This window comes from Ovis aries, chromosome 2 (genome assembly GCF_016772045.2).
Source record: "Ovis aries strain OAR_USU_Benz2616 breed Rambouillet chromosome 2, ARS-UI_Ramb_v3.0, whole genome shotgun sequence".
In the NCBI taxonomy this organism is placed as follows: Eukaryota; Metazoa; Chordata; class Mammalia; order Artiodactyla; family Bovidae; genus Ovis; species Ovis aries.
Window position 1 is genome coordinate 118,420,958 of NC_056055.1, and position 15,770 is coordinate 118,436,727.

General features: G+C 60.4%; 1 protein-coding gene across 26 annotated transcripts in view; it reads left to right on the forward strand.

Moving 5' to 3' along the window:
- BIN1 (bridging integrator 1) overlaps nt 1–15,770 on the forward strand; it is a 54,783-nt gene that overhangs the window by 23,315 nt on the left and 15,698 nt on the right. For 14 of the 26 annotated variants that reach the window (XM_042243608.2, XM_027964686.3, XM_027964692.3 and 11 more), the window contains exons 2-6: nt 4,735–4,815; nt 10,285–10,339; nt 10,537–10,631; nt 11,292–11,387; nt 12,294–12,401. In XM_042243608.2, coding sequence (XP_042099542.1) covers nt 4,735–4,815; nt 10,285–10,339; nt 10,537–10,631; nt 11,292–11,387; nt 12,294–12,401 — 435 coding nt within the window. Of the gene's footprint in view, nt 1–4,734; nt 4,816–10,284; nt 10,340–10,536; nt 10,632–11,291; nt 11,388–12,293; nt 12,402–13,128; nt 13,222–15,770 lie in introns of all 26 variants that reach the window. The other 12 variants (XM_027964681.3, XM_027964683.3, XM_027964687.3 and 9 more) reach the window with 1 other exon arrangement.

A 15,770-nucleotide genomic window follows, 5' to 3' on the forward strand; every position in this document is an offset into this window, starting at 1 on the left:
GTTGAGGGCCTGTGGGCGTACTCCCCTGCCCTTGCTGGCCCAGCTGGGGTGGCGTGGAGAGGGCCAGGTCTGCTGGGTGCCCCCCCCACCTCCAGTTTGGGTGCCCTTCTTCCAGTCTGGAGCTTGGGAGAAGCCCTTTGCCTGCTCCTGAGTGAGAGGCCCTAGGTGTCCTGATTTGCCTGTTGCCTGTCCCACGAAGGTAGAGACCGTAGCTGGGAGGAGGGGTGTGTGTGGTCTGTAAAGTGCTGGCTGGGTGAGCAGTGAGTGATAACTTGCCCCTGTTTCGAAGGACACTAGCCCTGGGCGCCCTTTCTGGGTTTGGTGGCCGGATGCGCAGCACAGCTGTGTGGAAGCTGTTCCCATGGGTGGCCTTCCTCTGGCTCACTGGCTGGCCAGGAGCAGAGGAGCAGGCCTGGAAAGACCCCGCAGCCGAGGCCTGTGGGCTGTGGGAGAGGCTGGGGAGGGGCACGCAGGAAGCTGTCCCTGAGCCCTGGTACTCAGAGGTGCTCAGCCGTGTCCTGTGGGCCTCCTGCCCTGCCCCGGGAAGGCCCCCCGGCCCTGAGTCACAGCCCAGCCTCTGACAGGCCGGCCCGCAGATGTTGTCAGGAGGAGGCTCATTCTGCCACCAGCTCCCCTCACTCGGCGCCGCTGGGGATTGGTCATACCGAGGTTTTCAGGCCCTCTCGGCCGTGGTTGCACTGAAGATGTGTTGAGAGGAACAGGGCCACCAATAAGGCTTCCTGGACTGCACTGGGCTGGGGCTGAGCAGCTCCCACCTCGGTGTGGTGGGGCTGTGACCCGTCCCCTGTCACACTGTCCCTTTGTTTATTACGAGGGAGACAAGCGAGACTAGTGTGACTTAGGGGTGTTTGCCTCGCCCCCACGGATCTCTGTAGCCTCAGGCAGGGATCAGGAAGCCTACTGCCTCCAGGCCCCTCCTCACCTGACTCCTGCCCGGCCTCCGATACCTGGCTCAGCCGCCAGGCATCCCCTGAGCCCCGGCGGCCCGCCCGCTGCCTGCAGTGGCTGGCCGAGCCCCACACAGGGTGGCCGCATGCACAGAGCATGGCCTCTGTGTCCCCCAGGCCTATGGCCAGGGCTCCCCTCTTGGCGTGGCGAGGGCTCTGAGCGTGTGTGTGTGTCCCAGGTGAGGGCCCCGGTGGCGGCTGGTCAGAGCTGCCCTAGGGTCTGTGAGTGTGGGGACAGATCGCGCAGGGCCCAGCAGCTGTTAGGTGGCAGGGCAGGATAGGGTGTGGTCTGGGTGCCCCCGGGGCCAGTGGGAAAGGCCTCTTTCCCAGCGTCTGAGGTGCAGCAGGAGCCGCGCTCTGAGGGTGGGAAGCACGCAGCCGTCGGGGCTGTGGGGCTTCACTGCACCAAGGTTAGTCCCAGCCTCTGTCCTGGGGTGGGTGGTGCCCAGCTTGTTTCTCCCCGCAGCCGCACTGGGAGCTTCCCCGAGGACAGGGCCGCAGGGTGTGTGCCCTCCTCCTCCTTTCTGTGGCGCGAGGCAGGTACAGTGAGGAGAAAACAAGACACACGCGCTGAGCCTCCCCGTGCCGTGGGCGCAGTTGTCACCCCCGTGTCACAGGCGGGCACTGAGCTATCAGAGGCGAGGGGAGCAGCTGGCTGGAGCTCACGCAGAGCTGTGCTGGTCACCCCCATCTGCAGCGTCCTGCAGGCCCAGTGGGACCCGCTGGAGCCAACTGATTCCTCGAGACCAGGCCTCAGATTCCTGTGAATGCCAGGTCTAGCCCCTAATCCTAATGGCTACCTTCGTGGTGAGCTCTCTGCGTGTCAGGTCGAGTGTTCTCCATATAGACCCTCTCATTTTACGTAACAGGAAACTGAGAGACGGGCTCTTTTGTTCTAGGTTGTGACTCTGACCTCAAAGTTCACAGCTCAGATGAGGACGTGTTGTGTGTCGGCCCCGGGGTCAGCCCTGTTGGTGAGCTGGGGACGCAGGAAGGCTGGACACTGGCCTCGACCTCAGGCTGTGCAGGCTTGGGTGGGGCCAGAGGCAGACCCCCAGGCAATGAGGAGAGCTGGACCCAGGCCCTAAGTGGTAGAGTGGGGGGAGGAGGGGGAGGGCAGCTTCGCAGAGGACGTGTCGCCTGAGCGAGGTGTTGAAGGATGAGCAGGAGTCGGCTCTGTGCACCTGCCTGCCTGAGTATTTGAGTACAGAGTGTGCGTACTTGCCTTCTGTCTGGCATCTTGGGGTGCCATCCGTCTGGACTAGGAGGGTGGGTTCATGTCAGGCCCAGCACTCAGCTGTGTAGAGACAGCTCTGAAAGCCCTGTACTTGAGTACCTGTTATAGGCTAGATATGGAGACGTGTTTCACGTGAGCTTTAAGGTGGGTGCTAATGTTCTGTTTCTTGACAAGATGCTTGAGATTCAGAGAGACGGTAAGAGTCCCTTTTCTCAGGGTTCTTCTAACTGCCTGTCACCGTGGCTGGCCTCTTTCTCGAGGCCTGAAGGTCTCACTGGTGGCTACAGCTGGCTGGTGAACCACGCGGCTGTGTCTGATGCCTGGAGCCGGGTGTGGACACCTGGGGCCTTGGCCTCCTCGGGACCCCGACGGCGGGGAGGGGACTGGCAGTTCCTCTGATCACGAGCATCTCTGCAGGGAGGAGGGGCAGTGGGTAGATAGCGTCACCCCCCAGTCCTCCTGCCTGAGGGCCGGCCAGGCTCTGGTCCTGCTCCCTAGGAGCTTCTGGTTTGCTCCGGTGGGCCGTGCTGGCTTTTGGAAGTTCTTTCTTTCCCACCTGGCGGTCCATTTCTCTCCTTGGCGTGGATGGGGGTGAGCCACCTGCCCGTGCTCAGGGTCAAGTGGGCCAGGCACCCCCGAAGCTCCACCCTGTTCCCATGGGGCTGCCAAGGGAAGGGGGAGCCTGGATTGAGGGAAGGGCCCGTCTTCTTGCTCGTGGTTTGGTTTTGCTTTTCCCCTCAGCTCACTGTCGCACTTGGCATCCGGTTGCCCTTGCCTGATGGACAGTGTCCTGGCAGAGTTACTGGGGGCCGCTCCCCAGTGTGCGCCGCTCCACCGCCTTTCCTCTCCATCCTTTGCGACCTCTGGCCACCCTGAGCATCTTGAAATTCCCTGACGATGGACCTCATCCTTCTGGTCCTCCTGCGGCCCGCGCTCCTCTCAGTCTGAGCTGCCACTTCTCCCAGGAAGTTTTCCTTGATTACCCAGGCTGGATACGATCTCATGTACTTCCCTCTGTCTTGGGAATGGACCCTTGTCTGATTGATCTGCTTCCCCAGCAGAGATGCCCAGGGCACAGAGCAAGTGCCTGGCGAGAGATGGCCGAATTCATTACATGATGAGAGAGAGGGTCAGAGAGCTGACTGGCCCACTGTGGCTCCTGGGCGGGTGCGGGAAGGGGAGCAGAGCAGCGCAGGCCATCCTAGGGTCAGTCGGGGTTCGGGAGGGTCCCGGCTCTGTTCTGAGACTGGGCATTCCTCGGTCCAGGATCCTGACCTGGCGTTCCCACCCCGTCTGAGCTCACCCCTGCTGGGGGCTCACCTGTTTCTCTCCTCCCCCTGCCGCCCCTGACCAGAGCCACCTGCTTCCTTCCTGCTCTTGCTGGTTGGGTCACTCTGTGCCGACCTTCATCTCCATGTTGTCCCTTTTGCTTCCTGCGGACGTGCCTGCCCAGGCCTGCGGAGGGGAGCCTCTGCCCCCCTCTCTCCCTGCACGCTTCACCCTCTCCCTGCCTAATCTGTGCCCCACCTCTTATTTTTCTCTGCTCTCCCCCTGTTGCCCTCACCCATCCTTGCCTCTTGCATTCCCTCTCTCTCTGACCATAGAGAACTCTGGAGTTGGAGGCAGCGGAGCTGGGAGCTGGGAGTCTGGGAGAACCTGGTGGGCCAGCCCTTTTGCTCGGGGCTTTCAGGCTCCTGGTCCACCTTCTTCTTTTTCTAGAGCTTTCTCCCTCTCCAGACTCTGGGTCTCTCTCTGCCTTCACCCACTCATCTCCCACCTGTGCCTGCCACGTCCTCTCTTTGACCCCGCCAAGAAGGGACAGCCGTGACTCACCGAGGGGAGAGTCAGCCTCTGAGATGTCGGGAATAGGGTGTGTGTCTGTGAGCCCGTGTGTACGTGCTCTTGGGTGCCTCTGTGTGCGTGAATGTGTGTGTGCTGGTGTGAGTGCCGGGGGGTGGGAGGGCGTCTAGATACGGGCTAGAATGGGTCTCAACTGGAAATCTAGGCGGATTGGAAGCTGACTGCTAGTGACCCTCCGCCAGCCCTCCCGCCCCTCCTGGTCCTGGAGTGATGACCTCCCTCTGGGATTCGCTAGCAGTGGGCCCAAGAAATGGAGTCGTGTGGGGAGGTGGGGCCACCCCTGCCGGCCCCCTGGTGTTTGGCTCACTTTTCAGTTGCCAGGTTGGAGTGTAGCAGCCAGGGCTGTGGTGTGTTACCAGCTGGGAGGGGCACCCAACCCCTCGTACTCCTGGTTTCCGTCACTACAGCAAGCCTGTCCTGCGCGCCCCCTCTTAACAGATGGGTGAGCCCTGAGGAGAGGAGGGAGAGATCTCAGTGCTGCCCTTGGGGGTCACAGCAACCACAAGCCCTCTGGTAGTCCCAGTGGCCTGGGCTGGGCGATCCTGCGGTGGGCCCCCCAGAACCCCGCTGGGGTGGAGAGGAGTCGGTGGTGTTGGTGACCTGGTGCTCTTGGTTTGGCCACTTTCCTTCTCAGTGTAACATTCTTCCCTTCTCCCTCTGCCTTGGAAGGTCCTCCAGAAACTGGGGAAGGCGGATGAGACGAAGGATGAGCAGTTTGAGCAGTGTGTCCAGAATTTCAACAAGCAGCTGGTGAGTATGGGTGGCCCTTGGCCTTCGGGAGCTTGTGAAGATGGAACTGTGGCTGCCAGGTGGGACATGTCAAGAGATGAATTTGTGGAGTAGAGGAGCTTGAGAGGGGATCAGTGCGGGCTGGTGAGTCATGGAAGACTTCTTGGAGGAGGGGGCACTGGCGCTGGCTATGGACTAGGGGAAGGGGGGGAGTGTGGGGGTTTACTTTAGGTAAGATGTAAGGTTGGGACGGGGTGGGAGTGGGAGCGAGCGTCAGATCATGGCCAGATTCTGGACAACCTTGAATGTCCAGGCAGGTGGGCTCTCTCGAAGTGTCCTGTGAGGAGAGTGGCATCTGCAAGGTTTAACACGGGAGCGGAGCAGACTGGGTTTCATTGGGCACCCGCTGAGTGTCGACTGTGCTTGGCCGAGTGGCAGGCTCCAGGCCGGGCCATTTGTAGATGGCTTGCGGATCCCTCTGACACCCCTGTAAGGCAACTGGCACCACTGTTTCCCTTTCGTAGATGAAGCAGTTGAGGCTTAGAGAAGTTGGTTAATCTGCCCAAGGCCTTGCAGCTTTGGGAGTGGATTCAGACTCATACTTCTCTGGTTCTAAAAACTGCAAGTGAGTTAAGCAGCATCCTTAGCATTTCCTTTTATAGACGAAGGGCTGGTGACAGAAGGGCCTTAATTATGTGGATAGCCTGGGGGCAGTGGTTATATCCAAGGGAGGACATCCTGACCCCGGAGGGCCCTAAATACCTTGACTGGTTGTACCTGAGACATTCCCCCCTCAGATGTGCTAAGTCTAGAGTAAGCCATTTTGCTGACTGTATCTGAAGACAGTAGAAATTGGGAGTGAAATGACTCTGGTGATTCTCTCCTCCCGGGGAAAGGCCAAGGCAGCAGGGACAGAGAGCTGGGCCACGGCTCTGTGGCTTCTGAAGACCAGTCCCAGTGAGTGAAAGACAGGAATGGAGGTCAGAAGAGGCCACAGGAATGGGCATGGGTGTTGGCAGTGAGGTCAAGATCTAAGCTTTGCTAGGAAAGGGGCTGGTGGGCCTACACTGGGTGCTGGGAGGGACCAGACCTCTTCCTACTCCTGGTCCACATCTGAGGCCTCAGAAAGCACAGAAGATACCCACCAATGCTTCTGTGGCTGGAAGGGAACCCCTGGGAGAAAGGGCCTCCTTTGGAAAACTCTGACAGCCCACTGGCCCGTGGCTGGGGGCAGCTGGGAGAGGGCCGGAGAGCATGATGGTAGGAAGGCTGGGGAGCATGCTAGGAGAAGGCCGGGGAGCATGCTAGGAGAGGGCTGGGGAGCATGCTGGGAGAGGGCCGGGGAGCATGCTGGGAGAGGGCCGGGGAGCCTACTGGGAGAGGATCAGAGGGCATGCTGGGATAGGGCAAGTGTGCGTGCTGGGAGAGGGTAGGGGAACATGCTGGGAGAGGGCCCAGGGCCAAGTTGCCCTCACCTGCCAGAGAAGCTCAACTGAGGGGTTCCTCAGAGCAGGGTTGGAAGCCCCTATGGCTACTTGTCCCCCGAGGCCAGTAATGGGAGGTGTTTCAAAGCCCGTAGCAGAGACTGCTTGTTTGGCTCTGGGTGACCGCTCGCCCCTTGGGCCTCAGTTTTCTCACCTTCAAAGTGGAGGCTTGAAGAAGAACACTGAAGTCCCCTCCGGCTCCCTGGCTTTTGGCAGGCAGTCACTGATCCTTGCCCAGAGCAGCTGGGGAGTGAAGCTAGGGCTAAAGATAGCCAGTGCTTTGGGCTCGCTGGCTGTGGATACGGTGGTCATTTGAGCTGGTGCTCTGGGTGGTGTGGTCAGCTTCTCAGGGGCCGAGGGCAGAAGCAGGAGTGGGCAAATATGAGGTCTCGTTTGAGGTTCAGGGTAACCCTCCCTTAGGAGTTAGGGCAACTGGACAGTTCTGGATTTGGTTGGTGTGTGGGGGTGTCTAGGACCTGGGGTGAGGTTCAGGATTTAGAAAGGATTGCTAAGTGAGGATCACTCTTCTCAGGGAAGTGAATTTCAGAAAGCTGCGGGGCATGGGGAGCCCTGGGAGAGGCGAGGTGAGCTTGGGCATGAGGAGCCCTGCTCTTCATCTGGAAACCCCAAGCCTAGTGGGCCAGTGCGAGTCGGGGCCAGGGATGGCGGGAGTTTGGGCTTCAAGGACATGCGTCCCCCAGCCCTTCTTCTGGGGGTGGGCCCTAGGAGAGGAGGTGGGTCGCCTTGCTGTTGCCTGCTTTCACAGGGACCCAGTTTACATGGCCCCTCTGAGCCCACTCAACTTCAGGTCTAGCATCCCTGGCCCTGTCCTCTCTGTGAAGCCCTGGAGGGCTCACTCACACTCTCACCTACTCAAGTGCTTTAAATCCAGCTCAGATTCTTGGGAGCCATTCTGGGTCCTCCAGATGGCCCAGCCTCATCCTCCTAGGGGACCGCCTGGACCTGGCTCCCCAGGGCTCAGAGTTGCTATTTGTCAATGAGATAGGGCAGGTCTGGTTCCTTCTCATTCTTCAGGGCCCACCCAGGGCTCTCCTCCAAGTAGGCATCCCCGGCTCTCACGTGGAGATCCTCCGGCACTGACTACGGAGGTGCCGGAGTCCAGCTGGAGCCAGAGGGGTCCATGCAGGGAGCGCTTCCCTGGAAGATGGGAGCTGATGTCAGGGAGTTGGGGGACAGCCTTTGGAGGGAGGTGTGGGGGGTGTGGAGTGCCTGCTGGCCGGCTTGTGAGGCCACACCTGGTGTTAGTCCTGGGCTGCCAGGAGAGCAGGCTGAGGGCAGTGGCTCCAGAACTTTCTCCTTCCCCCAGCTGCTCTGCAAGGCATATGGTTAGAGCTCAGGGATCTCCGGAGAGATGTTTCTCAGAGCCAGGGTGGAGGGCAGCCTGCCGGCAGGGCCGCCTGAGGGAGCAGCTGGCTGGGGGCCCCGGCGGGGGGGACGTCGACATTAGGGACCAGCTGCAGTTGGCACAGGGGAGGCAGGGCTGCGGGCGTCCCTTGCACATCTGTGCCCAGTGTGCCTGCTCACAGCGTGGCCTTGTTTGGGAAGCACAAGGGGCCCTGGTACAGCCTGAAGCCTGGGCAAGCACAGCAACCCGCCCTGTGGGTGACCCCTTTCTCTGGGTGCCTTGTAGACAGATGTTGGGGGACAGTGGGGAGGGGAGCAAGCTGATGAGGCTTGGTGGGAAGAGAAGCTGGGTCTGGAAGATTCTGACATCGGATGAATACAAGAGCATCGCATCATAGGTACACTTAAATCCTCGTCTCTACCACCACAGCACTTAATTGCTAAGACTGGGGAGGCTACCTAGGGAGTGGGGTAGACCCTTCCTCTTGCCCCCGTCTCGGGCCCACGCGTGACCCCGATGGGCTTCCAGGGAGGTGTGAGTGCTTCCAGGGAGGCTGGCCTTGATTTCCTACTCTAATCAGCATTGAACAAGGACGTTCGGGAGATTCTACGTGGCCAGCGTTGTATACTCCATGGGGACTGAAGGAGTTTGGGAGAGGGTCTCCGTTTTTCGTGTGATGCCCTGCAACCCTCTCTGTGTGGTGTCCCATGGCTGCATTCGTTGTAACGAATAGGCAGCTGCCTGTGTTCCTGGCCCTGTCAAGACCGATTCAGCAAACTGCGGCCCACGTGCCCGGGCCTTGGAGGTCCTCACCAGCTCTGCCTGCGCCAGTGTGCCCCTGGGCAAGTCTCGGAGCCTCTCAGCTTCCTTTTCTTCAGGTGGCGCCTGGTATCGAGAGGCTATGTGTGGGATGTTCTGGCCCCAGTGAGGAACTGTTGCCCCAATTCTGAGGACTTCAGGGCAGGAGAGGGCTCTGGCCAGGAGGAGGGACCCTGTTTGCAGGGGGACAGGAGAGATTTGAGGGTACTGCGGTGGGCCCATGCCTGGGGCCCGCATCCTGGCCTGCTCTCGGCAGGGGCATTGTTTCACTGACCGGGCTGGAGACCACTTTTGTCTCAGGCAGGAGCTCTAGGCTGGCAGGTGGAGCTCTGTAGGGGCGCAGGTCTCCTGGGACTACGGCTTGCTGCCGTGGTCTGTTTAGGCCTCCCTCAGAGAGCGGGACTTCCAAACAAGGTGTCCCTGAGGCATGGGCTGGCGGGGGCCCGGGAGGTCAGCCCCAGGCTCAGCCATTCACAGCCCTCCAGAGGGCTGGCTCCCTTGTGTGCCCCTCTGCACCCATCATGGTGCCCAGTGTAGAGCCCACCCCCCAAGGCTGCTCTTCATGGCCACAGTGAAGCCACTTCCGGCGCCTGCGATGTGCCGGGCGCCCTGCAGCTGCTCCGTGCACACGTGCCTGCGGTCTCCCAGGCCAGGGTCATTTGACCTGGTTGACAGATGAGGAGACTGAGGCTCTGAGGGGTTCAGGAACTTTCTTAGGGTTACATGTCTAGTATGTAGAAGGAAATGGCAACCCACTCCAGTATTCTTGCCTGGAGAATTCCATTGGCAGAGGAGCCTGGCGGGCTACAGTCCATGGAGTCGCACAGAGTTGGACGCGACTGAAGTGCCTGAACACACATGTGGCTAGTAAGGGACAGAGCTGGGTCTCCACGGCCCCGCAGCCTGTGTGTGCTTTCTCCTGCATTCCACACGGCTTCTGGAAACTTCAGCATCTCCCTGGCGGGAGTCTCAGACTTTCCTTGCTGGCCTCGACCAGCTCAGCTGTCCTCACACCTGGAGCTCAGCTTTCCTGCTCCGGCCTCGCGCTGATGCCAGAGGGAGTCGGGGCTGCGCCTGTGGTTTCTCCACTCTGCTGGCCCCACTGCTCCAGGAAGCCCCTGGGGCTGCCCTCCCAGCTCCGAGGGCTTCACTCCCTGGGCCACTCCCCCCTCTCCCCTTTCCCCTGCATCTTCCCTCTCAACAGGGCTGGTGTCCTGCGAGGCCTGGACACGACCCCACCCTTCTCTGCACTCCTTTCAAAGGCCTCCCCTTCTGGATCTCTCCTCTCCCCACTGGGTCGTCCTCTGTCCATCAGAACCCTCCTGACCCTGTAAAGGCCTGCCCCCCGGCCCCCCGTCTCTGGTGGGATGCGCTGGAAGCCAACTGGCCTCAGGCAGAACCCAAGCTTGGGTGGTCCCTGTACCCCCATCATCTTCCTGTGCTCATGGTTGCCCGAGGGCAGGCTTGCCACCCGCCGGTCCCATCATACACACAGGCTGTGCTCCAGTGTCTCATCCAGGGTGGAGGGTCCCTGTCTTGCTGCCTTCCTTCCAGGGCTGAGAATAGTGCCTGGGAGAGAAGGTGAATGTCCCTTCAGGCACAGGGCTCCCCGGGTGGGAGCTCAGTGTGTGTCTGTGGCCAGAGAGGCAGTAGCCGCTGTACCCCAAACCCACGGTGTTTTCCTATGTGGTCTCCTGTAGGCCCCTGATGCTTTGCAGTGGGCAGCCCCTCCGTGGCAGGTGTCCCCAGGGTGTGGGAGGCAGAGGGCAGGTGTGGGCTGTGCTCCAGGCCCTCCCCTTCTCCTCCTCTTTCTCTTTGTAGACCGAGGGCACCCGCCTGCAGAAGGACCTCCGGACTTACCTGGCCTCGGTCAAAGGTAAGGGGCAGACCCGGCCTGGCCGGGTGGGCTTCCTGGGACACAGGAAGCTGATGGGTGCAGAGCTGGGAAGGGGAGCAGGGCTGCCAGGTATGTCCACATACCTCCCGGGCCTTCAGGGGTGGGGGCAAGGGTACCCCCGCCCCCCCACCCCCCGCCACCAGCCCTGCCTGCAGTGTGGCCTGTCTGCCCACTAGCCATGCATGAGGCCTCCAAGAAGCTGAACGAGTGTCTGCAGGAGGTGTACGAGCCCGACTGGCCTGGCAGGGATGAAGCAAGCAAAATCGCTGAGGTGAGTGTGGGCCCAGCGGCCTTGGTCCTTGCCCTGAGGGGCCTCTGGCCTCAACTGGCAGCCCGTCGCACCCTGCACCCTCTGGGAACAGCCCTTCCGGTTCCCACGTGCCGGGTGCTCTTGGGCAAGTCTCCTCCCCTCTCTGGGGGTCATTTTCTCCTCTGACACACCGTCAGGCTGAGATGCGTTTCCTGTGGTGTCTGGAGGCATCTCTCCTCTCTGAGTGGTACTGCCTGGCTCAGGAAGCCTCCCTCCCTGGCGCCACCAGCCCTGGGCATATCTCATCCTCAAGGTCACCTTGTGAAAAGGCAGGACTTGTGACCCCGTTTTATAGATGAGGTTGGGCTTCCCTCATCACTCAGTTGGTAAAGAATCTGCCTGCGATGCAGGAGACCCGGGTTCGATTCCTGGGTCGGGAAGACCCCCCAGGGAAGGGAATGGCTACCCACTCCAGTATTTTTGCCTGGAGGATCCCATGGACAGGGGAGCCTGGCAGGCTATAGTCCATGGGGTTGCAAGAGTCTCACATGACTTAGCAACTAAGCCACCACCGCTACCACCAGTCTGAGGTTCTGAGGCGCCACCCAGCTGTGGGGCGACGGCCCCTGGGCCCCCAGGAGGGGGAGCTGGCTCTGCAGCCTGTGCTCTTGCCTTCTGCAGAACAATGACCTGCTCTGGATGGATTACCACCAGAAGCTGGTGGACCAGGCGCTGCTGACCATGGACACATACCTGGGCCAGTTCCCTGACATCAAGGTGAGCGGTGCTCTGGCCCTCCGCCCTGCTGCGGCCTGGCAGCCTGTGTCGGGGGGCGGGAGTGGGAGAGGGGTGCAGGGGTGTGTGGGCAGCCCAGGGCTAGAGGCAGGCCTCCCCTTCGCCTCCCCGTTCATCCTCCGGAGCTGCTCCCTCTGAGGCTAGCCTTCCAGTCCCCAGGCCTGGGCCTTTCTGAGCTGGAAATCCTGTACCTGTGGGTCTCTGGACTATGGAAAGAGACCTCGTGGAGCATGTGCGTGTGGGGCCGTGTAACTGTGGAGTGACTCTGGGGCTGATGAAGTGTATTAAGGGGCTGGAAGGCCTGGGCGTTGTATGCCCTGTATGAGACTCTGTGTGCTTGGAAGGGAAGGTGTGTATCATTGTGTGTGTTGCCTCTTATCTGGATGTATCTGTGTGACTGCGTGTGTTCAAAACGCCAGCTGCCCTTGCCGGGCCCAGGTGAGTTAGGACTGGTCGGTGTGTCAGGATCTCCACGGAGGCAGCTGGGACCCCAGGTGCTCCCGACACACAGGCAGAGCTCTCTAGAGCTCAGGTAGTGACTGTGGTGCTGGGCCCCATCCTCTGGAGGGGCCACTCTCCATGCTGGCCCCTGGCCACACAGTGCAAAGGCTCCTGAAGGAGTTTTACAGGGAGTGCAGAAGGGAGGCTGGTGGGGTGGCTCAGGAGGAGAGAAGCCTTGAAGGGGTGAGCTCTTTGCTGCCAGAAATGTTCGCATGAGTGTCTCGGGCATCTGTGAGACAGACTTGCTGAGCCTGGGGTCGGCTCAGGGGTCAGCTCAGGGGTCGGCGGCCCTGAGCCCTCCGGGTTCATCCAGGCCCCCTTGCCTGGGTCAGCATCTCAGCATGGGCTCCAGGCCCTGTTCAGCCGCCTCCTCCTTCCATACTTCAGTCGCGTATCGCCAAGCGCGGGCGGAAGCTGGTGGACTACGACAGTGCCCGGCACCATTACGAGTCCCTTCAAACCGCCAAAAAGAAGGATGAAGCCAAAATTGCTAAGGTAGGGCTGGCCGTGGTGGCTGCTGGGGGAGAATCTTTGGGAGTCTCCGCAGGGGGCCTTCCTCCTGTGCTGGTCCACCACCCCCTCTGCAGGCTTGTCACTGCTCCCTGGCGGGCAGGGGTCCTCGGCCCCCTTTGCAGCGGGATTCACAGCCGGTGACTAGTTCCGAGTCACAGGTCACAGGGCGAGTGAGTGGGAGCCCTCTTGGGCCTGATGGGTGGGGCCCCCGCCTGGCCCGTCCCCTGGCCCCTCCGCCTGTCCTGAGGCCGCTTTCCAGGATGAGAGCAGGCCTGGCTTGGGTTTCACTGGCCCAGCCCCTCCTGGCCTGGTGTGCTCCGGGTGGAATTCCATCACCGGATCCAACATGAACCTGTCTCAGCTGGAACAAGCCGGGTCGGGTGGGGGTGGGGGGGTGCACCCACATTTCCACCGCAGTGAGCGCCCCCAGGGCAGGACCTGCTTGCTGAGTCCGTCTGCCCTTGCTAACGATTTTCATATTCTGCTTTGCAGCTGGAGTTCACCCACTTCCTCCGGGCTCCCCTTAATTCTCTCAGCCTCAGGGGCCTTTACCTGCTGTGGGGGGCTGGCCCTCTGGAGGGTGGCAGGGCTCTGTCACTGCCCTGGAGACGTTTGGATGTGGTGTTTAATGTCTGTGTCGTTTCTCTCTCCCCGTCTCCCTCCTCTCTCTCTACTCTCCTTGGCCTTGACCTCCCCTCCCCACCCCTAGCCTGTCTCGCTGCTTGAGAAAGCCGCCCCCCAGTGGTGCCAAGGCAAACTGCAGGCTCATCTCGTAGCTCAAACTAACCTGCTCCGAAATCAGGTGACACTGGCTTCTAACCTTGCACGTGCTGGCGCCTTCTGGTCTGTTGTCCTGCCCTTGGTGCTGGGTGGTGCTGGGTGCCCGTCTGCCCAGCCCCACGGTGGGGTGGGGGAGGGCTCGACTCTTTCCCCAGTTGGGAGGCAGGGCTGTTTTCAAATGTCTGTGCTGGGAGACCTCCTGCTTCGAGCTGAGGTCGAAAGGAGGATGCGGATGGGGGCAGGGGCTCTGGTTAACCAGGGATGGCCCCTCTCTGTCCTAGCGCCTGGACCTCTGGTCATCCCGGCTCCAACTCTGAAATCCTAGCCTCCAGGAGCCCAGGAAAGCCTCAGACTGTTTGTCCTCTGTGAGGGCTCTTGCAGGGACAGGTGTGGTGTCTTTAACGCGTTGTCCTTCAAACCTCATAAGAACTGTGAGGTTAACCTGGGTTTGCTGAGGAGACAAACCCGTTCAGAGAGGCAGAATCCCCTGCCCAGTTCCCAGAGTCGTTTAGTGACTGAGTTGGGGCTCACCCACCTCAAGCCCTGGGTCATTCTCCTAGCTCCCTGGACTGGGGGTCCCAGTGGGTGGTCCTGCCACAGTTGGCCAGAGTCATGGTGACCCTTGGACCTATAGGCCCCAGGGTGCCCCTGGGGGGATGCTGAGAGGGCTCTTCAGTCTGGCTGGGATACTGAGACCTGGGGCCGAAAGGACTTGCTCTTTAGGAATTCCACGGAGGGCAAACAGTCTATATCACAGTGGTCCCGGAGGGCTTCCTGGAGGAGGCCCTTTGCACAAAAGTGATGCTACTATCCTGGCAATACTTGGGAGTGGGCTAGGTCCTGGTAAGCACCATGAAGCAGTGTCCTGGGAGAGGTAGCCTCATGGTTCTCAGTCAGTGACACTGACTTGACTATAGCGACACTTTGTGGTCCTGGGAGGGGGCAGGAGACAGGCCCCACTCAGGAGGTTGGGTTTCTATCCGGGTAGCTGCCCCATGTTTTCTGGGCCACTTCTGATTTCATCATCTTCAACTCACACGTATTGAATACCTGTGATGTGGAGAGCGCTGGGTTTAGCATGGGCTCGTGGCCCAATTTCTTATTCACCCTGCTGCCTGATTTCTCTTAGGCCAGAGCTGTGGGCTGACTTTAGAGGCTCTGAGTGACAGCTCCACCTCTTTTGGTTCTGGGGGAGATGGCTTGGATTAGGTCAGCCTGCGGGAGACTGGCCTGGCCCGCCTGTAGAGTTCAGGACTTCGGGCTGGAGGGGGAATAATGGGGCCACTGACCCAGGGCCAGGATTTCTGCATAATGTTCCCTGAAATGGGTTTGGGAGGATGCCCATTTTAGTCCAGTGGGATAAGCTCCTGGGAGACTGTGGGGCCAGGGGTGGTGGCTGTGGCTGATTTGGGGCTCCTGGGATGGGTGTGGTTGGGGATCCAGCTGGGAGGGTCCCATCCCCCCCCTTCACCCCCCACCCTGGGGGATTGGCAGGAGAGGCCAAGGGATCTCGTCTCTGGATGTTGGACGGCAGATGTTTTGCCTTTTGGCCAAATTGACATTCCCATTTGGATCCAGTTTTCATCTGAGCGTCTCTTCTCTCTTCCTCACCCTGCCTCACCCCTGGCTGGGGGCTGGGGAGCCTTCAGGCCACTGGCTGGCAGGGAGCTGGGGTACATGGGGCCCTGTGCCGCCCTTGCTGGCTGACTTGACTTTGGAGGGACAGCACCAGCTCCGGAGCCTGTGTTCTCCTGAGCTGGCCAGCTCTGGGTGTTCCCTGGTCTGGTTCCAAGCTGCTCTCCACACGTCATGTTCTCCTCAAAGCTGCCTGCAGGACTCTGGTGACAGGCTGCATGGCAAGGGCGTCACTGTCTCGCTGCTCTCCGTGTGCGGAGGCGTGTGGTGGAGCCACGGAGGCTGCAAGGTCTCCCCAGCAAGGGGCAGCTCTCCCCCCGCCTCTTGCCGCCCCTAGTGTTTCTGAAAGAGCCAGAATATGAAGCATGTGACTCAAAGGAAATAAAGGACAGGCCCTGACTTCTAGGAACTCTCAAGCGAAGCCACCCTACCCTTTGTAGCATTGCTGAGCTCTGTGAACAGGGCTTGGTGTCCAGCTATGAACTGCTGTGCCGTCCGCACCGTCTTAGCCATGCTTGTCCACTCGGGGAGTTGGGACCAGCATCGTGGGGACCAGAGGGGTGGTCTCTGTGGGTACGGAAGCCAGGGAGGTCAGTGTCCTGGAGGAGGTGGGACTTGAACCAGCCAGCAGGCACTTGAATGGGAAGTGCACGTGACGTGTGAGGCTCTGGCGTTTGGAAGTGTGGGAGTCACTGCTTTGAGGGTGGTAGCCTCCATCAGGCACGGGGGTTCTCAGAGAATTAAGGCAGGGATAATCTGGCTCCTGGCCTGAAGGGCACCCCAGGTCTGATCCATTCTAGGTGTGGCCGGAGGCATGCATATTTAGAGACATTTCTTTGATTTCTTATACTCCCTTTAACTTTTAAATGAGATTTTAAAAAAGTTAGATGAGATGCTCATGCTCCGTCTAGCAAGTTCCAACAACCTGAAGGTGAT